At 44.1% G+C, this 20,409-nt stretch overlaps 3 protein-coding genes across 3 annotated transcripts; 1 reads left to right on the top strand and 2 right to left on the bottom strand.

Annotated features, from left to right (window-relative positions):
- Positions 1 to 54: 54 nt before the first annotated feature.
- LOC120660521 (26S proteasome non-ATPase regulatory subunit 12 homolog A-like) lies at positions 55 to 5,347 on the bottom strand. Its single transcript, XM_039939071.1, has 11 exons — positions 5,185 to 5,347; positions 4,802 to 4,999; positions 2,335 to 2,442; positions 2,141 to 2,245; positions 1,965 to 2,021; positions 1,691 to 1,884; positions 1,368 to 1,467; positions 1,182 to 1,294; positions 938 to 1,088; positions 781 to 858; positions 55 to 620 (listed from the first exon to the last, which is right to left on the bottom strand). Exons 1-11 carry the CDS (start codon positions 5,185 to 5,187, stop codon positions 402 to 404), a joined length of 1,326 nt encoding a protein of 441 aa, XP_039795005.1. The 5' UTR covers positions 5,188 to 5,347; the 3' UTR covers positions 55 to 401.
- Positions 5,348 to 8,616: 3,269 nt separating this feature from the next.
- Positions 8,617 to 12,251, top strand: LOC120660519 (probable serine/threonine-protein kinase DDB_G0291350). Its single transcript, XM_039939070.1, has 6 exons — positions 8,617 to 8,927; positions 9,214 to 9,356; positions 9,883 to 10,023; positions 10,529 to 10,714; positions 11,080 to 11,204; positions 11,782 to 12,251. Exons 1-6 carry the CDS (start codon positions 8,732 to 8,734, stop codon positions 12,005 to 12,007), a joined length of 1,017 nt encoding a protein of 338 aa, XP_039795004.1. The 5' UTR covers positions 8,617 to 8,731; the 3' UTR covers positions 12,008 to 12,251.
- Positions 12,252 to 16,612: 4,361 nt separating this feature from the next.
- LOC120660518 (60S ribosomal protein L13-2-like) lies at positions 16,613 to 18,887 on the bottom strand. The gene is made up of 5 exons (XM_039939069.1): positions 18,849 to 18,887; positions 18,584 to 18,717; positions 17,668 to 17,801; positions 17,113 to 17,271; positions 16,613 to 17,024 (listed from the first exon to the last, which is right to left on the bottom strand). The coding sequence occupies exons 2-5, from the start codon at positions 18,690 to 18,692 to the stop codon at positions 16,800 to 16,802; spliced, it is 627 nt and encodes a 208-aa protein (XP_039795003.1). The 5' UTR covers positions 18,693 to 18,717; positions 18,849 to 18,887; the 3' UTR covers positions 16,613 to 16,799.
- Between the last annotated feature and the right edge of the window lie 1,522 nt (positions 18,888 to 20,409).

The raw sequence follows: 20,409 nt of genomic DNA, 5'->3' as shown, positions 1-20,409 counted from the left end.
TCCTATGCCAAAATGAAGATTTGACATCTAATACCTTGCAAATAGAAAACCAGATGCAAGAATCAGAAGGCTACTCTTACTTGAAAAAGATTGACTTCCCAAGTTCAAGTTTGGAAATGCCATACAACAGCAAGCCTAATACTGTCAGCGAGGAGGCAAAAACTTAAGCTTGATCTCATAAGCTTTGGCAATATTTGGCTGATTGTAAATACTCAACATGACTTAGCCAAATCTTAAGAAAGCAATGCACTAACTGATTCGGCAATCTTCATTGTGCACAAATGTTCGATAAAAAGGCTAAAACTTCTTGCCAAAGCAAACAAGGGACCGCTTCATGTCCTGTAATTTGTGAAATTTGATGACGGGAGGCCACAAACTGAACCTAAAGCCACGAGCCAAAACTAAGCTTTCAACATTGCCTTGTGGATCATGGTCTCCTTGTGTATTTGATGGCAGCTCTTCTCAACAAGGTCAAGAAGCTTCTCGAGGTTTGTGGCCCATGAGTTGAGTACTCCGTTGCTGTCTTGAGCTGTACGGAAGCTCACTACACCCATTGGCCTGTCGATCTTTGCAATCAGAGATTTTGAGTTCACCATGTCTGAAAGATGTTTCTCTGCCTCCTGAAAGAGTAATGCATAGTGCAAGTTAGACTACAGTTACAAAATCCCTCGAGTCACAACATAGGTTAACTGTCATGCATTGGAACATTAATGAAGACAAGACGCCACACTTGGTAACGCGACCAAATACAATATCGCACAAAGGTGAAGAAATGCAAACCTGCAAACTCAGGCAGAGAAGGTCCGCAATCCTCTTGAGGCTAATCCTTGAATAGTACTTGGAGACAACCAAGATATTCTAAAGAGCAAGAATTCAGATTCAATAGACAAGTATAAAGCAAAATGATTAAGTAAACATTGACCAAACTAAGCAATACATGTTCTATGATCCTCAGCTTCAAATCTTCTTCAGTTTTGGCACCCAAAGCTCCTCCAAGAAGCTTCTCATTCTCATATTCATTTCTGTAGAATTCCCACAAACTTGTCCACTGAATGACCTCCATAGTAACCAGCTGCTTCAGCAATAATCTATTTTTTTCATTGCAACAGGAAAAAATGATTATTAAGATATAAGCCTGCCAGGAATTACAAGATTGCAATTGTGAAAACATAAAAGTGCACCTGAAATTTGGGATCTCAGAAAGGTTTTTATCCTCTAGAGTAGCGTTGAGAAGGCTCGATTGCATAGGATCATGAGGTGCCAGCACTAAGTACCAACAAATCTTCCTAAGAACCTGCATAGGAATTCAGTCAGATAACTAAGGGGAAGTGCGTGCACGCGTGTGTGTAGACAGAAAGAGAGAGTACCGGTATCCACTTTGCTGGATCCTCTTTGATAGCTGGAATATCATAAATTGCCTTGTAACAGCGGCAGATCTCCAGGTAATCATTGTTGTGCGAGTAATATCTGGGAAGAGACAATCAAGGATTATGATAGGCTCCATACAAAGCTTAATTGTGAACCATAACATTAAACAGAACAAATAAACTGGGCAGATAATTGTGTGTGTGTGGGGGGGGGGGGGGGGGGGGTGGTGAAAAGAAATTTCCACAGGTGACAGAGCTAACAATAAAAAATTGAATAACAGGCCAGTGGTGCATCAATCTGATTGAGCAGAAGCATCACATACCGAATCATCAGTTCATAGTAGATGCGTTTCAATTCTAGGAGGGAAGGTATTTCTGCAGGAGCATCCTGAACAATACTGTCACCTTTTGGTTTCTTTTTTTCCTTTGATGGATCTACGTCAAATACTCTAGTACTGATTTTCCTGGATAAAATTTGTGCCCGGACAAAATCTTGATGATCCAGACATAGGCGGACCTGTGACAACAATAGCAGTAAGTTTCGCATGAGCCAGCATTTGTTAACAATCCAAAGTTCTTAGTGGATTGGCATAGTACCTGCTCGAGAATGAAAGCAATTTTTTCTGTCTTTGCCATAGAACCAAATGTTTCGACCTGATAAACAGCTCGTTAGTCATAGATGGTGAGAACTGAGAAACAACCTAAAGAGTAACGAAACATGGCCACTGAAAACAATAGTACATATCCTCAATTTTAGTGCAGTGCGAACTTACAGCAATTTCTTGCATCAAATCAGCAGCCTCATCAATCTTTCCCTGCTCCTCTTTGATTTTCGCAAGTCTTTTGATCAATCTTGCTCGCTCTATCTCAACATATATCTACAATACATGCACAATTGTGAGATTACACACACGAAGACAATGAATTTGAAAGAAATAAAAAATTATCAAGATGGAAAAGTTCTCACTTTGCCAGCAGAGACGCTGCTCAATGTTTTGATTAATTCAATGCGTGTGTCCATGTCTGGCATCAAATCAATGTACTCCATTGCTTTCTGAACCATAGCGGTAATGGCCTGCGATAAATAACAGAGACAGTGAGATATGTTTATAGTAAACTAACATAAAATACTAGCAATTGGAATACATAGATTGGCTTGCTTTACATACATTTATCAATTTTTATAAGAAAACAAATAAACAATGATGGCACATGAATCCCATAAAACAAGATAGTAGAGTGAAGCAAGTTGTACAGCTTTGGTACAGTATACGCCATAAACAGACTTTTATTCTTTTTGAGTCAACCGAAGGAAGTAAAGAACTACATACTTGTAGTTATCTAATAAAGCATTCTGGTCATGGGAAAAAATTATCCAGAGGTGATTGCCAGTAATATGTCCAAGTATCTAAAGAATCCACTGAATTTGGACACAAAGAAAGATTAAAGCAAAATTCTTGCAGATAAAAATAGCATTGTGGTTGTTCAACAATGAATAGGGCCAATACAGATACTCCACTAAGTGTAATTCTTCATTGGTCTTAGGAAAATAATTACCCTGACAAACAATCAAATGAAAACAGTTCAATAGAATCACATCAGCATATATCTAAACATCACCATGGAAATGGACGATAGCTTTCAGGCTACGGAGTGCAATCCTAAGGAATGTACTGCAAATATACTATGACGAGCCTGGCGTGCGCAAGCTTGATGTATTGCGTACACAGGAAAACCCAGTATTGTTAGGTAGAACCACATCAAAAGCCAATATTATGTTGTAAAATGATTGCTGCAAGGAGTAACAATTTATATAAAGTATGATATAATGTGTTCCTGTTGCTTGCAATCCTTATAGACGCAGCAAATGTTATTAGATGAATAAACCATACTCCCTTTAACCATAGACAGTTTATACGGGCGACTTTGATTCAGAAATCTATCTCGATTCCAGCTTATTTTAACAGAGAATTAGTTCAACATCGGATCAATACCTGAACTAATAGCTACAGTGCGAAGAGCATGGCAACAAATTTACAGAAGTAACATACTTCTTTAGTCACTTCAATCGCATGTATTTCAGAGAAAATTGGGTTTTTTGGATCCATGCCACCGTTATTTTCCGAGTTTTGAAATATGCCATTACTATTCGCGATATTAGAACCATGCCATTACTATTCTAAAAATCTTAGATCCATGCCATTATGCATGTATTGGGTGGCTTTTTCAGGTACCGTATTTTAGTATGGACAGAAATGCCCCGGGCTCTATACTGCTCCGCCCGTTCCACGCGCCCGGCCGCACCCCGCCGCTCACCCCCGGTGCGCGGCCGCCCGCCCGCCGTCGCCCGCGGTCCTATGCCGCTCGCGCCCCCGAACGCACCCGTCCACCCGCTGTCGCTCGCGGCCCCCGCCGCCGTGCCGCGCGTGCGCCGCGCCTCCACGCCGCCCATGCTCCGCGCGTGCCTCCCCTGCTCCGCGCCGGCCGGCGGCAAGGGAGGTGTGTGGAGGGGGTCGGTGAGCTTCAGGAGGTCGTGGGTGTGATGTTTGTGTGCTTGTCTTGGGCGGGGGATGGCCGGAAGTAGTGGCGCGAGGGCGAGCTAGGCGGCGGCGGCCATGGCTGGTGGTGATGGCGCTCGGGCGAGCGAGCTGGGAGCAAATAGGTTTGGCACGCGCGGAGCAGGGGCGGCGTAGAGGCGCGGCGCACGTGTGGCACGGCGGTGGGGGCCGCGAGCGACGGCGGGCGGGCGGCCGCGCGCGGGGGGTGAGCGCACCGCCGCCTCCCCTGCTTCGTGGCGCCACCTCCCCTCCTCTCAGCCGTGCAGGCAGAACGCAAGCGTGGCACGGCGGCGCGGGCGTGGAGCAAGGGCACACGGCGCGAGCATGGAGCGGGGGCACGGCGGCGGAGGGGGGAGCAGGGGCACGGCGGCGCGCGCGGGCGGGGAGCAGGGGCGGTGGCGCGGGGGCACAGCGGTGGAGGGGGAGTAGGGGCACGGCGGCGCGGGCAGGCGGGGAGCAGGGGCGGCGGCGCGGGCCATGGAGAAGGGGGAGGAGCCGAGGAGCACGATGGTGGCGGGGAGCAGGAGTCGTCGGCGTCCATGGCGAATGCCATTGACCGGCTGCTCCAAGGGCAAGACCGAAAACGGTGGCCTGCATGTGGGTCCAAACGCTCCAGAAGCGTACATAATGGCATGGATCAAAGTTTTTCAGAATAGTAATGGCATGGTTCCAATATCGTGAATAGTAATGGCATATCTCAAAACTCAAAAATAACGGTGGCATGGATCCAAAAAAAAACCGAGAAAATTTGATGTTTAAACAAGAATCGACCTTGCAGAAGTAAACTAACTGCTAAGCCACATCTAAAAGGTCTAGTAGACATATGATACAATAGAAGACGTGAGACAAGGGAGGTGAATTCTCGCTAAGCCCAACCTGCTTGAGCTGGCCTCTCCTCTTCGAGAGGAGAACGATCTGGTCATTCAGTGTCTTCCACGCACCGGCCTTGTAGCAAAGCTCGATGATGTCGATGACGGCCTTCCGCGTGCCAGCGACATCGCCGGCCAGTCTCATCTGCTTCTCGACATTCAGGAGCGACTCTATCGCCGCATCGAGGTTGGTACTGTCGCCCTCCTGCACCCATCCATCAACAGCAGAGGTTAGAGACTGCGACATCGCAGGTAATCAACGGGATCCAAACCCTAAGGAAGGGGGCGCGGCATGCCGGCTGGCCCAGAGAGCAGGAAAAGGGCCGAAGCGTGGAGAGATGAGATGGGGATGGAGAGCAAGGTGAGGGATGAGACCGACGGGGCGCTCACCATGGTCGGAATCGCGGGGATGCGGCGGCGGAGGACGGGGCGAGGCGGCCGGATTCGTCAGTGGCTTTACTTGCGACAGGGGAAGAGGCGGATTCTATTCATCGCGCGCGCGGCTGCGCGGCGTCGTGTCGCTGGAACCTTCCATGGTTGTGCTGTCGTTCTGTTTCAAAGCCCATTAGAAGAACGGGCCCATATTCAACACACGTCTTCGTTTTTTTCTATTCCTCCTCTTTTATTCTGCCGTCTCTGCATTTTTTTTTTCTTTGCGAGGGACCAGAACATGGCGATTGGCCATTCAGATTTCCCATTTTGTACTCGTTTTGGTGTTGGTATTCGATTTATCTTAATGGAAGTTTTATAAAGAATTTCATAAGCATTAATTTCTATATCACATCATCAATTTTACTGATTTGGCAAGATAACTGTGCTATGAAACTCCTATTAAGATTAGCATTAGGTTATACAAATTGCCAGTTAGGAATCATTTTATGCTCATTAATTTCCTTCTTCAAGTAGACGAGTTCAGTTCAGTGGTTTGATTATACTTTTTGCCTTCCATTATTCGTTTGTTTCGTGAGCGCAATTAGCTAGCCTAAGTGTAGTATGGAAAGCATTACGTCCCTTTGCCTCTAATTAGAAGACATGTATGGATTACCATTTTCATCTAGGGTTGTTATTGATGACCTTTTAATGCACCCCCAACCCTCTTTAGTTCAAAATTTTGTACTACTTCTTCAAAATAAAGTCTTATTTTGGAAAAGCAGTACCAAACTTTGAACTAAAAAGAAGGTTGATGCACCTAAGGATCATTAATTAACACATCTATTTCCATCTACTTTTTTATTTCTGTTGCTAAAGAACTAGCATGCGTTAAAACTCACTCTCCTTGCGTTGATGTCCATCTGAAACTAGATCTTCTTTCTCCGTTCATTTTCTTACCTAAATTTACCGTCACCGTACTACTACTGAAAAATTAATGGAGGCGGACAAAATGGTTTTACCGAGGCGGGCAGACCAACCTCCTCGGAACTAAGGTCATAGTAAATATGGTATTTTCCGAGGTAGTTGGTTGCCCGCCTCGGTAAATCAAATAGAAAATTTTAAAAATAAAAGAAAAAGCCCGTCAAGTCCATCACAAGCTCGGCGAGTCCATCCATTAGACCCCACCATCACTACCTCCTCGCCAGCACCCGGCCCGCCGCCGTTGGATCTGCCGGCCTCGTCTCGCCCGCCGCTGGACCCGCCAGCCTGGCTGCCGCTGTCTCCGCCTCCGGACAGCGCGGGGGCGAGGAGGGGGGGCTCGCCCTCTGTAGACGTCGCCCCGCTTGGGTTAACTATTAACCTAGGCGGTTAGTTAGAATGACCGGCTCGGTTACTATATATTAATTGTGGCCGGTATTTTAAGAGTGTATGCTTTGGTTAATATATTTTGTGAGTCTGTTTTTTTGTCACTGCTTCGGTTAATAAAAAATGACCGCCTCGGTTAATCTGATGCATTAACCGATGCGGTTAAAAATCACGCCCGCCTCCAAGTGGTATTCAAAGATCGCGGTTAATCAGTTTTTGTAGTAGTGCCAGCTCAGCAATTTGTGTGCTTGAACGATTAGATTAGTATGGTAAACTGCTGACAGACCCACCACTTATAGTTTCCTATGTTACTCCTTTTTACCAGCAAATCGCTCGAGATCAACTTATTTCTGGTGATATAGTTGGAATTTGTGTTCCATGTATCTTACTCCGAAGACAGATTCCATCTGCACTTCATTCCGGTGGACTATGCACGTATCTATATTGGACACTTTGTAGCATGGTATTCGCGGCAGACGAGGCTACAGTTGGTTTGCTAGATTTGGAGTTCGTGGCTGTTTGAAGTGGGCCAAATCTGATCTGTTTGGTAGCATTAGCTTGGCAAGAAGGGGGAGCATTAGGTGACTTTGTCTATGTGGTACTTGTTCGATACTGATTCTTCGGTGCCAGGAAGAAATTCCAAGATCTGACCTTAACTGATTGTACATGACAATGGCCTTGCTGAAGGCATTGTTTGGATTCCGAAGAATTGCTCTCTATGGTGAAAACCTATGATCCGACCTTAATTGGTTGGGTCACTGCAATGACGGTGCGTGCGTGTGTCGTTTCCACGTTGGTGGCGTTGTCTTGGGAGCCTTATTCGAAGTCCAGGTGTTGCTATGGTAATGAAGGAGACAATGAGCTGAAGATAAAGTTGTATGTTGTAGTTTGATCCGGCATGACTTTTTGTCATGTCGCTCTTTTGTTTTTTTACTCTATATGCTGTGTGCATCCTAGTTATGCAGAGGTCGGGTTGGATCTTAGTATGATTGTATCATCTTGATGTAATTATTTAAGATCAATAAAACTTCGTTTTAAAAAAAATGTATCTATATTCCCGTGACTAAATGTGAATTCGATGACCAAAGGAGCTCAGGATTATCTCAATCAAGTCTTTGTAAATCTTTACAACAGACAAATAAGTCTTTGTACATGCCTGCCTAATGAGTATTGAGTAGTAGTGGCCATTAGCAAGCTCAAAAAAAAGTAGTGGCCATTAGCTAGGAGGCTCAGGACAGTTTTAACTTCGCATATGCTGTTTCAAATTGTAGATTATTTTTGACAAATTTAAATTTATATATATAATGCATCTAGATAAATATTATATCTAGATATATAATAAAAATATATACTTAGCTTTGTCAAAACGATCTACAATTTAGCAAACAGATATTGCAATGCCGCAGGAATAAGATATAAGCAGGTACAAGCACGTTACGCACATTACTAGCTTCAGTTGCAAGGCTCACTGCTCACATCCACTTTCTCACCTTGAATCTTTACGGCAGCTCATCGACTGTCGAATGATTTTTTTTTCTCCTAGCAGCATTGACTCAGATTACTTACCAAGAATGAAACCAAAATGCTTCTAAGATTGCGCACAATGGTTGCAGCATCTATACGAACTGTATTGCCAATTTGCCACCTTGTGAATCTAGGTTTTGCATGTGCCAAGGCGAAACTGAGGTCAAGAAGCTATCAATCAATTCGGCACCTTAATTGAATTTGCATCTCTAGGTTTTTAATTAATTGAAGTAACGAATCGCATAGTACATGCTTAGACTTGAAGCAAAATAACGTCTCTAGATTCGCGTAAATGACCTGCTTGCAAGCTTGGACATTAAGCAAATTAGCAAAGCGTCTCGTCTCGAGAAAATATTTACAAGGGAGACGCTGAAATTGAACATCTAAAACCACTTGTAATACAATACCATTACATTTCAAAGTATTTTTATGTTGTTTCTTTATCTTTAACCAAGTCAATTTAATTGCAAAAAAAGAATTTAGTTCATTTTTGAAAGAACGAAAAAGGCATGCTCCCCCTGTCCGTCGCATAAGAAAGATTATATAAGAGAGCAGATCCTGAAGTCACTGTCCGCGTGGACGTGGCTGAGGCTGACCAGCGAAACCACCGGACCAACCGCATCGCAGGACGCGCGGCGCGGGAGATCGCCGGCGCCGAGGAGCCGAGATCCAGAGGATGGGCTGCTCCTTCTCTGGGCTCAACACCATCTACGGCGCCGCGACGGGCGGCGGCGACGTCTGGATCAACGAGCGCTGCTTCCGCGTCATCCGCCAGATCGGCGACGGCGGCGTCGCCGTCGTCTACCTCGTCAAGGAGAAACAGCCCGCCTCCGATGCCGCGCCCGCCAAGCGCCACGACGCCCATGTCTCAGGTCCCCCGCAGTCCCCACCTCACCCCCCCCCCCCCCCTTTGTGAGCTCGTGATTCCGTCTCAGTGTGCTGGATCAGTTCGTGAAATTGGGACAAAATGAATATTACTAGGATTCGTGCGTGGTTCTAGCTTGTGATTTCTCCATTCTGGATTGCACTAGCGTATCTCGGTCCTTCTCCCTCTTCGATTCCGAGATGCTGTGATCAAATGAGCCGCCGTTCTTCAATTCCGCGTCTTACAGTACCCAAACACAGCTAAATATGTTCTGCTTTGCGTGTCAATCTCAGAGGATGGAACGTATGCCATGAAGAAGGTGCTGATACAGAGCAAGGAGCAGCTGGATCTGGTGAAGGAGGAGATCCGCGTGTCGTCATTGTTCAATCACCCCAACCTGTTCCCGCTTCTTGATCATGCCATAATAACCGTCAAGGTAATCTATTTTGCCTTTTTTTTCTTTGCATGTGCTTAGTGATGCTATAATCAACTGGACATTGAGATGTCAAACTATGATGAAGGTTTTATTAGTATGTTGAGTTCAACTAATTTCATCGTGATTGGTAGGCATTATATAATCACATTTTTTTTCCAAAAAAATGTTCTAAGATATTCTTTTCTCATCTTTTATACTCCCTCCTTTCCAAATTTTAGGTAGTTTTGGCACATCTAGATACATAGATTTTGCTATGCACTTAGATATACACTATGTCTAGATACATAGCAAAAACTATGTATCTAGATTTGCCAAAACGGACTACAATTTGGAACAGAGGGAGTATCTGTGAGAGATGTAGCAAAAAAAAAAAAATGGAGTACATATTGTATATAGTCTGCTGTAGTGATGTACTGTCAAATAAAAATGTTTTGTTGGTTAGGGGACTTGATGTTTTACTGAATTATTTTTTTCTCTCAAAAAGTTTTACTTATGTTGACAAGGCTTGTTGTCTTGCTATGTTTAGAGTCCACAGGGAGATTTGAGCCATGAAGCCTACCTGCTCTTTCCAGTCCATTTGGATGGTACTTTATTGGACAACGCTAACATCATGCTGTCCAGAAAGGAATTCTATTCAACATCTGACGTTCTGCAAATATTCCTTCAGGTCAGTCCATTGATTAGATTAGATCACTATATTCAAATAATGATGTTGCAATTACTACTTTTGATATTATTTTCATGGAATTATAATCACAATTGGTTGAGATTATTGTTCAATCTGAAATAAGTTATCGTAAGTCCTTCCTAATCTTTCTGAAATAAAAGGACTGCTGACATTATTTTGTTTGTTAGCTTGCATTGTTTATTTTTATTTGAGTAGAATTATAGCTCATTTGTAACAACATGCTTTCTGCTTCATGTATCATGTATGCCTCAAGCAATATTAAATTGGGAAAGCTCTGGAAGAGGAAGCTGTAAGATATGTAGAACTCTAATCTTATTGGTATCTTATAGGCTTCTCATGTCAGAATAAACTTTGCAGCATCAAAATTACTTTCCTGTATTGGTACAATGGGATATCATAACTTGCATGGGAAATGGTTACCATTGTTCTTTTTCATCCTGTATGTACTTCGCTATAGTGTATGCTGACAGAAGGCTACTGACAGTTGTGTGAAGGACTGAAGCACATGCACAGCTTTGATCCTCCATATGCCCATAACGATGTGAAGCCTGGTAATGTTCTTATAACCCATCGTAAAGGACAAGCACCTGTTGTAAATTTAATGGATTTTGGAAGTGCAAGGCCTGCAAGAAAACAAATCCGTTCGCACTCAGAGGCGTTACAGTTGCAGGTTTGTCAGCATGAGCTTCTAGTATTTTTTTTTTCACATAAGACAACTCTTGATAAACTGTGTTCTCATTTTTCATATAATCTCAAATATGTGTCTCCATAGTCTAGAAATCCATTTTTTTCCTTCTCAAATATACAAACAAGTTTACGTGATTCTGCACAAACCAAAAAATAAGAAGGAAAAGCTTATTACAAGTTATATTCTTTCAATAAGTTAGTGAAATTGCAAGGCTGAGTGATCTTGTAGACAGTTGATCTTCAGAGTTTAGAATATTCCTGTTACAGCTAGAAGAATTTGAAATCTTGGTGCATTGAAAACTATCGGTGTCTAAGGATTATTACTGACCCGTATCTTGTTTTGTATAGGAATGGGCTGCTGAGCATTGCTCCGCACCTTATCGTGCCCCTGAATTATGGGACTGCCCAAGCCATGCTGATATTGATGAGAGGACGGACATCTGGTCTCTAGGATGCACCCTTTATGCAATCATGTAAGTCTACCAGCTGTTGTTTGCATGAGCAAATATGACAACCCCAGATCCAGATCCCTTATTGCCAGCTGTTGTTTGCATGAGCAAATATGACAACCCCAGATCCAGATCCCTTATTGGTTTAAGTGTTATTCTAATTTTTAACGAATTTGTCTAAAACTTCTTGGGCACATAATTATAATCTTATAATTATATATTTGACTTTTTGCGATGATCCTATGAGGTTCCTAGCATTCCATTTGGCTTTCAAATTTTTTCAAGAACACTGATAAAAATGTTCAATTTAGTACTGGAAGAATGACTATCCGATCAAAACTTAAAATGAACACTTCTGGACAACAATTTATCATGTGCCTTTGTGATACCCTTTGGGTGGTTGTCTGGTTGAAGTTTTACAGGATATGTTCTGTGCGCAGCTCTAGCATTTTGCAGTAGATTCTCTGCTTAAGTTAAAGTGACCATTTTGCTGAACTTGTTATGCAGTAAACAGACTTAGATAATTCATGTAGCATGTCCACAAATGAAATAGAACTTTAAGTGCTTGATAAATGGCTGATATCACATTGACTCTTTGTAGGTTTAATGTTTCACCATTTGAGGATGCTCTTGATGAATCTGAAGAAAGTCTGCAACTTGCCATTGTCAATGGGCAGCTGAAGTGGCCAGCAGGACCTAACCCTCCTTATCCTGATGAACTTCGCAAGTTTGTTATCTGGATGCTTCAGCCACAACCTGCAATGCGCCCTCACATTGGTGATGTAGTTCTTCATGTTGACAAGCTCATCGCAAAATACTTGTCCTAAACCAGCTTGTAGTCTCCATTTGTCTTATTTCTTTGTTACACGAAATGAATATGGTGTAAAATGGGTTCATGCTTGACATCATTCGATTCTTGGATATGCTCAATATTGATTCCTTGTAGAACTTTCAGATTGTTATCGACATCAATCTAATGTTTTACTCAGTTATCATGTAATGTCAAGTGAACATCAAAAGTGTTCCTATATAATATATGTAATAGCATCAAAGCCTTCGATTGTGGACAAATATGTCAGGTTCTCTAGTTTTCTCTCAAAAAATAATTAATCATTTTTTTAAAAAAAATGGCACACATATAGAAACAGTGTTCCTATACTTGTGCCATTTTTGCTTTGTTCTATATCAAAATGACCTAGTTTATAAAAAATATCAGTTTTTACAATACCAAAAAATGCAACATGTAAAAATATATTTAGTTTGGTTTTAATGGAACTAATTTGTTGTTGTAGATGTTAGTGTATTTTTATAAACTTGGTATAAATAAGAAAAGTGTGGAACGAGGAAAAATAGTATATCTGTGTGGACAATTGTGGCAGCAAAACGTGCAGAAATAAGAGTGAATAGCGTTACATTCTTCTTGGCGAGTTCTTCCCAGTACTTCCATCATAATGGATGATACACAAGATATCGCTGAGTTGCTGTAGCAAATTACACGATTTGAAATCAAAATCAACTATATAGTTACAAAAATGAATGAACAGGAGATTATTCTATATCTTTTACAAATGCTGATCGACTGAAAAACACAAAGCACTTTTCTTTCATACAAGGACATGAGTGCGCAGATGGTCAGTGGAAATTCACGGATGATGGTTGCCATCTTCGATGCTGAAAGAATGATACGGTCTAATGAGATCTAATATCTGCATGTCTTCTGTAAAATGGGGGAAAACGGCTTTCAGATGGTGTGCCATGCTGCAGGGACACCAGACATAGTTCTTTAAGCATTCAACCTAAAAAGTTCATCTTCATGCTCATCTTCGCCTTCGGAATCTGTGCAAGATTAAGGTCCTTTTAGTATATGGGCCTTGTTTAGTTGCGTCCGTAAAGTTTTTGAAATAGAATCTTTACACATTTGAAATATTAAAAATAGACTAATCACAAAAATAATTACAGAACTCGTCTGTAAACTGCGAGACGAATCTAATAAGTCTAATTAATCCATCATTAGAGCATGTGTACTGTAGCAATTACAGTAGCAGATTAGTGTCTAATCATATTCTAATTAGGCTCATTAGATTCGGCTCGCAATTTACAAGCAAACTATGCAATTTATTTTTTATTTTGTCTAGATTTAATACTCCATGCATGTAAGATTCTCTTTCGATGTGATAGATTTGGAATTTTGCATCTAAACAAAGGCATGGATAGGAAGATGCTGCGGAAGAGAGATATATCACTTCTGCTGTTCTGGTGGTTCAGCTTGCTGTACATGAGCACATTACGACTGTTGAGACTATAGGAGGCTGCAGAGCAGAGGCCGCGGGAGATATTGAGATATCTTAACTCTCCATTTTTTTTCATTGAAGGGCCGTATCACTCTCCATTACGACCGTGTGTTTCCTGTCATCGTGCACATGCCGTGAGATATCTTTTGACACGTGCAGACTTTACAGTTAACTAGTAGTGATCTTAGTTTCAGTGGTAAGAGCATTTCCAACAATACCCAATATAAGTGCCAGAAATTTCGTTTTGAGAAGAAACGTGGAAATCCTAGCTCCGACAGATGCCTATCCTAGCTCCCAATATTCTGCACGCCCAAAACCTACTGCATCTGGAGCCATAGTTCCACCGCTGCGATGAGCTCCCAATCCTTTGAAAGGATCGAGGGGCAAGAAAAAAGTTGAATTGAGATTTTTTTAAATTTCTATCGAGTCTTTAACCTAGACTAGTGTTGTCCAATTTACAAAGATTGATCCTATCAACTAGAGCACACTAGCATCACCATTTTAGGTAGGATAACACACTAATATGTTCATCTTCCTTAGAGTTGATCACACTAACAAATATGCAAACTAGTCAAAATAAACAAACTAGCATGATAAACTCCTAGATAAAAACAACCAAACAAGAGTTTAAGCAAGAACAAGATATATGAAATACTAGAAATGTAAGTGAGAGGGACACGGAACAACCGGATTTTTTCCCGTGGTATCGAGGAGTTGACGCTCCCCTCTAATCCACGTGCAATCTCCTTCTCTTGGGGCTCCCACAATCTCCAAGAGCTCACCAAGAATCACTCGATCACCAAGATCGTCTAGGTGCCGTCAAACACCAAGAGTAATAAGCTCTCAAGGCTTCACTTGACCCTCACTGAGATGGCCCTAATCACTAGCACACTTACTACTCAAAGAATGGTTGAATTCTTCTTGTTTGAATCACTTGCAATCACTAGATCTTCATTCAATGGCTCCAAACACTTCTCTTCTCTTCTCTAGGGTGGCCTCGGTATTCAATGCGTCAAAAGGCATCATAAATGAGTCAGGAGGTCGACTTATATAGAGTGGAGAGGCACCTCTAGCCGTTGGGAACAAACTGGCCAGAAAGTCGTAGGCACCGGTTAGACCGATGAGGTAGCACCGGTGTAACCGGTCACACTAAAACCAAATAGTAACCGTTGATAATCTAACATTGTGATAGTTTGACAGAATTGCACCGGTGCTTGCTAAGGTGTGGCACCGGTGCAACTGGTGTTGAAGAATTTCCTTCACTGGCCATTGCATAGTCTCTGATCAATACCACTGTGAATGCACCGGTGGTCCAAAATCAAGCCACCGGTGTAACTGGTGCTGAAGAGACACTTATCACCCCAAATACATGCTCTCTTAAGGATGACACTGTGAATAGACCGGTGCTCATTTGTTGCACACCAGTGTAACCGGTGATACTGATATTTTCCACTTTGATCCTTGCTGCAGAGACAGGTTCGACCAGAGATAAGGCACCGGTGTAACCGGTCGCCTTCGGAAGCACCGGTGCTCTACCACCGGTGTAACCGGTGCTACTGTATTTTTCTGATTTGAGCTGAGTTGATTTGGGATTGATTCTTTCTTCGACCTTTTGTTTTTCCAATTACTTTTTTGAGTTCTTTTGAGTTGTTTTGGACTGAATTGAGCAAATGTGCATCATTTCTAAGGCCAAATCAATTTGAGTCAAGTTACTAACCCGAGAATACCTCTTAATAGTACGATCACAAACTAAAACATATAAAACTCAAACTAAAACAAGTGTCCTTCATCTACTTGTGACGCTTGAATCTAGAATGGTACTTTTCCTTGAAAATTGAGTCCGTGAAACGTTTGATCATGAATTTTGAGAGTCTCTTTTCATATTTCATATGAGACTTAACTTGTAAAGAATATTTCTTTCAAAACACACGTTAGTCGCATACGGTCGTCATTAATTACCGAAACTTACTGATTGCATCTATGGGCCTAGATGCGCTTCATCCTTCCCTACGCTCTGCTGGTCCCACACACCTTCATCTCTATCTCGGCCGCGCAACGCTTCTCTATGCTCTGAAACTGGCAGCCGCACACCGCAGCGCACGCCGTCGACAACAAGCGCCCATTGCCGGCAACAATCCCTGCGCCTGCTCGTGATGTTCTATTCCCGTGATGGCGCAGGCTGAGCTGTATTAGGATTGACAACATGCTAAGCGATGGATGGGTGCTATATTACCGCCGAGTGGGAACCATCTGGATTATCCACTGTGCTCCCAGTGGCAATGGCTGCGGCATGTACCAAGCGAATTCGAGTTTAGGATGACCCACACCTGCGATGAATGAGGTGGCATATTTCAAAACTTTTGGAACCAAATATAGAGCTGCTGTTGGAGAAGGTAGTATGTTCTGTGCCTAAAACTTTTGAGAGAAATCCCAATCCGAAAATTGTTAGGATTGAAAATATTGGGTATTCTTTGAGATGCTCTGACAATAGGTGAGTCAGTAGAGCTCACGCAATACCACGACGTATTGCCATGTAACATTACGATTTAACTTGCTTTCAAAAAGAAAAACATTATTGCGATTTAATAAACAGTTCCTGCGTCAGAGAGGAGGATCGAAAGGCAGTTCCTTCGAGTGCTCGTATTGCCATGTCAGTTCGGTGAATGTAAGTCCTCTGGTGCGCGTGAGCATGCTGGTCCCAGGACGACGGGCGTCAAAAACGTTTTCTGCTGCTTATATACGTAGTAATAAATAATAACCAAGCCAGTGACGGACGAACAACATGGACCTAGTAGCACGAGTTCCAGCAGCAGAAATTACTGGCTACAACTTCTACACAAATATTAGTTAGTTTGTCAATCATTCAGGATTTGCGCATAAATTACTACTCTATTCAAGCACTAAATGTTTGAACTCAAACAAGTCAGCCGAAAACTAGGTTCTTTGGCTAGTCATCCGACCGGGAGCCCAAAGATAAATCGAGTTTTCCTGCCAGAAGGGCATGAATAGGAGGGTGGCACAAGTGATGAATCCACATGCACATTTATTCGAGAATATGATGATTTGAGGCAACAGGGCAATCCCCAAAATTAACATCACAAATCTCATGTAGGCAAACTTGAGAGGTTAAGCAATTCAGAAGCGCAAGAGGGCAGGAATCCGATGAACCACTAGATAATAGAGTACGCAAATGAGTACCAGGTATCAAACAGTACAAGGACACCAAAACAATCCGCTGGTCTCTATTTTCAGGAACAAAACAAAACTTAGAACAAGCCCTTGGCTGTAGCATCAACTAGAAGATACTATACCCAATATCCCGGCCGGTTTACTTCTTCTCTTCCTTCTCAGCCTCAGCAGCCTTCTTCTGGCGGGCACCAAGGTGCTTCTTGTTCATCCTCTCGAGGCGGAGCTTGCCATAGGCTGCAAACGATTTCATCTCATCGCTGACCTTCACAACCTCAACCGAGCGCTTCTCACCACAAGTAATAGGCATGTAGTCACCCTGGACCTGGGTGGCGCTGGCAAGCTCCTCAGGAGTAGAGTCACCAGCCTGCAATGGATGTAGATGATCAGAGATCATGTCATAACTCATAAGCGGTTAGGACAATGTCTTCAAGAGAAACGGATTCTAGCCATACCTTGACCTTGCGAGCACGCCTTGGGAAGATAACCAGCTTGGCCTTGTATGTCTTCAACCTCTGGATATTAGCCTGAAGCCCCTCAAGTGATTTGTTCTTGCGGCGGTGATCCACAGAAATGCCAATGGTTGGAGCAAGCTTCTTCGGAATGCCTGCAGCCTGCAATCACAACATTAATAACTTTCAGCAACAACAAGGACAGTAAAAGATGAAAAGCGTGGTCCATCAGATGATGGAGAGGATAATAGCTGAGAAAATTAGCCTGCAGCATCACAGATGAAATAAAACTGACATGGAAAGAAATAATTCCACTCTAATGACTACAAAAATTTGCAAACATTAGTAGACCTGCCATGATGCAAAAGAAAACATATGTACCTTACAGAGCAAGAATGAAAACGATAAGTTGACACAAAAATAACTCATGCTATATATGAGGTATACAAACAGCAGCAAATTATTGTAAGTACCATTAAAACAAACAAGGAGATTAACAGAAAAAAATGGCTCAAGAGCAACATAGATGGAGGGAAGAACAATGAACAAATGTATCACCTTCAGCTCCTCAAGAGTAAAGCCTCTCCCAGCCCTTGACTTCATGTTATACTTGAGAGTCTGGCATTGGACAATGGGGCGAAGGGGTCCAGCAGTTGGGCGTGGGAATATCTTCGCAGCCTTCTTTTGACGGGCTGTGTACAGAACATAGAAGGGTTGAATTAGAAAGCTGTCAGTTAGTATGAGAAATATAAACAAAAAATTAATATATGATAAGCTGCCAGTAAAGATGCATCACAGGAGCAATCATCTAGTAAAACAAGGGATTTTTATTTTGATTCATTCACTGGTAACATAAGAGTAGTATAGCAAGTAAATAGGTGTACTCCAAAACACATAATCACATACATGCAAAGCTTAACATCTTAAAATCTCACAGCATCATGATTGGTGCTAGAGATATGCCTGAACTAACAAACAAATTTATTATTAATTAAGTAACATAACAGACATAACATGGAAACACAAATAAGTAGCTATGATCCTCCTTGCTGCGAAGTGCAGGTGTTAATGTGTTATGTAGGGGCAAGGAACAGCTAACTGGATGCTACTATTTTCAGGATGACAAACTATACAGTCAAGGTAAAGGTAGCGCATACCAAACTGTATCTTTTAACTGTACCTTTACCAACCAATATAAGACCAAATGCAACAAATTGCAACCAGCTAAAGGTAGCGCAGATCGTCTATCAATTATTGCATTGTACAGGACAAGGCGAACTATTTATTGCTAGGCCACTACTTCTATACTACATCTAGCCTAGCTTATCATCAGTTGATCGCATAGACTGCAAACATAACACGGTCCCTGATAAGACCTCGATTCAGTTCTCCCAACAGCAAAAAAAAGGGAGAGATTGCACTCAAAACGTGACAAAGTGGAGATTAAAACGGAGGGAAGAAGTCATGAGCTCACCGATGCGGCGCCTCTGCTTGCGGGCGGGCTGGTTGAACCATGTCTTGACATAGTTCTGCCAGTGCTTCTTGAAGTGCCCGTTGGGGAGAACGTTGTTGTGCTTCACCATTTCGCCCTGTTCCTCTCCAACCTACCTGAACATCAACGCAACAACCGATCTAAGAACAAGTAGCTGCCGGCGAAGCAAGATCCGCGCGCGCACTGATTCGCAGCACCACGGAACGTAGGGGTAGGAGGGCGGCGGCGAGCGAGCGAGCGAGCGTACCTAGCGAGGAGATGCGACGACGGCGGAAGGGTCTGTGGTGGAGGGAGGGTTTTGCGCTAGGGTTGGGTACTTATTCGAGTCCAAGGTTGGACGGCTGAGATCTCACCTCTACTAGCATAGGAATGATGGGCCAAAATGGGCTTAACGGGCCTCCTTGGACACGAGAAAGAAAATATTTGAAAGGCCCATATACTGTTGGATGATGAAGATGCCCCCATGGGCCCATTCAGTTCTGGGCCTCTTCTCCTCCTCGCGCCACTTCTTCAGGTTCCTAGCATCCTACTTGGCTTTCAATTTTTTTTCAGGTCCAGGAGCACTCTCCTTCACCAAATCTGGCTCTACTTCACAATAAATACTCAAACACCTCACCCAGCTCCACTCCACTCCACCAAAAACTAGCTCCACTCCATCTTTTTTATGAAGCTCACCAAGAGGTGCTCCACTAATTCTTGGAGCTGGTGAAGTTGGCTAAAATTACCCACCATACCACTGGTTACACAAGAAAACGGTTTATTCTCTCGGTCAACTCTCGGTCTTTCTCCTTCGGTCCCCGTCGCCCCCTGCATCCCATGGCGCCGCCGCCTCTCGGCCGCCGAGCGCGCCGGCCCTGACCCCGCTGCTGCCGCGGACCGCCTCTCGACCACCCGGCCGCCGCCGAGGGACGCTTCTCCGTGGCCCAGCGCACTGGCCCGTCGTCGTCCCCTTCCCGACGAAGCACACGGCGCCGAGCGCCACCGCCTCCTGCGCCAGCGCAGGAGCTGCTCTGGTGCCGGCGCGTAGGGAGCTGCTCCAGTGCGCTCGAGAGTTCCTCCGGGCAGGCACGGGGAGCTGCTCCGGCGGGGCTCAGGAAGGGGGCACGGGGGACGCTGCAGCTGCTGCCATGGGTGCCCGGGCCACCGCCGCTATCGCCGCCACCCTCGGTGTCCTCCCATGCCGCTGCAGCATGGCCGTGGACGCATCCGCGAGCCTCAGCTCAGCGCCACTGCTCGGTGCCGCCGCAGCTCCGCACCGGGCCTCGTACCCAGCTCCACGCCGCCGCTCGCTGCTGCTTCCGTCTCTAGGATTTGGAGGCCCGTGTGCGAAACACAATAAGAGGCCGGCGGCGATGACGTGGCGTGGCGAGCTGGCGACAGAGCGGCGATGGCGCGACACGGCGAGCCAGCGATGGTGCGTCACGGCGCGGCGCGGCAAGCCGGCGACGGTGCGGCCGGCGGCGCGGCGACCGAAGACGTCACCTCGACCTCCGCACAGATGGGCGTTAGCCGTCGAGCGATGAGCGATGCGGTTATGGTGTCAATATTCACGTCGATCGGTTGAACGAAGTCATTGGCGACGACGACGGTATCTTCGCATGGAAGGAATCGGCAATGGGCCACTGTTGCTTAATTTTCCTCTAGTCCCAGCAGATATGAGCCGTTGCTGCTCTAAACTGCCATCTGCTATGGACCTTGACAGAACAATTTAGGGGCCCTCTAATTCTGGAGGCCCTGTGTGATCGCCCACCTCGCACATGGCCTTCGACGGGCCTGGCTGCTTGTCAGCTTTTGAGAGTGGAGATCGA

Source organism: Panicum virgatum, chromosome 2N, assembly GCF_016808335.1.
Source record: "Panicum virgatum strain AP13 chromosome 2N, P.virgatum_v5, whole genome shotgun sequence".
NCBI classification, from domain to species: domain Eukaryota; kingdom Viridiplantae; phylum Streptophyta; class Magnoliopsida; order Poales; family Poaceae; genus Panicum; species Panicum virgatum.
Note: the sequence above shows the minus strand (reverse complement) of the source record. Positions and strands in the feature narration are given on the sequence as shown.

What these genes read in the sequence shown, in the direction of transcription:
- LOC120660521 (XM_039939071.1), bottom strand. An exon ending in GCAGCGTCTCTGCTGGCAAA is followed by an intron (nt 2,246 to 2,334) that starts GTGAGAACTTTT and finishes CATGTATTGTAG; the next exon opens with ATATATGTTGAGATAGAGCG. An exon ending in TACTATGAACTGATGATTCG is followed by an intron (nt 1,468 to 1,690) that starts GTATGTGATGCT and finishes GTCTCTTCCCAG; the next exon opens with ATATTACTCGCACAACAATG.
- LOC120660519 (XM_039939070.1), top strand. Translation starts at nt 8,732, where the DNA reads ATGGGCTGCTCCTTCTCTGGGCTCAACACCATCTACGGCGCCGCGACG. An exon ending in CCACGACGCCCATGTCTCAG is followed by an intron (nt 8,928 to 9,213) that starts GTCCCCCGCAGT and finishes TGTCAATCTCAG; the next exon opens with AGGATGGAACGTATGCCATG. An exon ending in TTCTGCAAATATTCCTTCAG is followed by an intron (nt 10,024 to 10,528) that starts GTCAGTCCATTG and finishes GGCTACTGACAG; the next exon opens with TTGTGTGAAGGACTGAAGCA.
- LOC120660518 (XM_039939069.1), bottom strand. Translation starts at nt 18,692, where the DNA reads ATGGTGAAGCACAACAACGTTCTCCCCAACGGGCACTTCAAGAAGCAC. An exon ending in CAAGCAGAGGCGCCGCATCG is followed by an intron (nt 17,802 to 18,583) that starts GTGAGCTCATGA and finishes TTCTGTACACAG; the next exon opens with CCCGTCAAAAGAAGGCTGCG. An exon ending in GGCGTGCTCGCAAGGTCAAG is followed by an intron (nt 17,025 to 17,112) that starts GTATGGCTAGAA and finishes CATCCATTGCAG; the next exon opens with GCTGGTGACTCTACTCCTGA.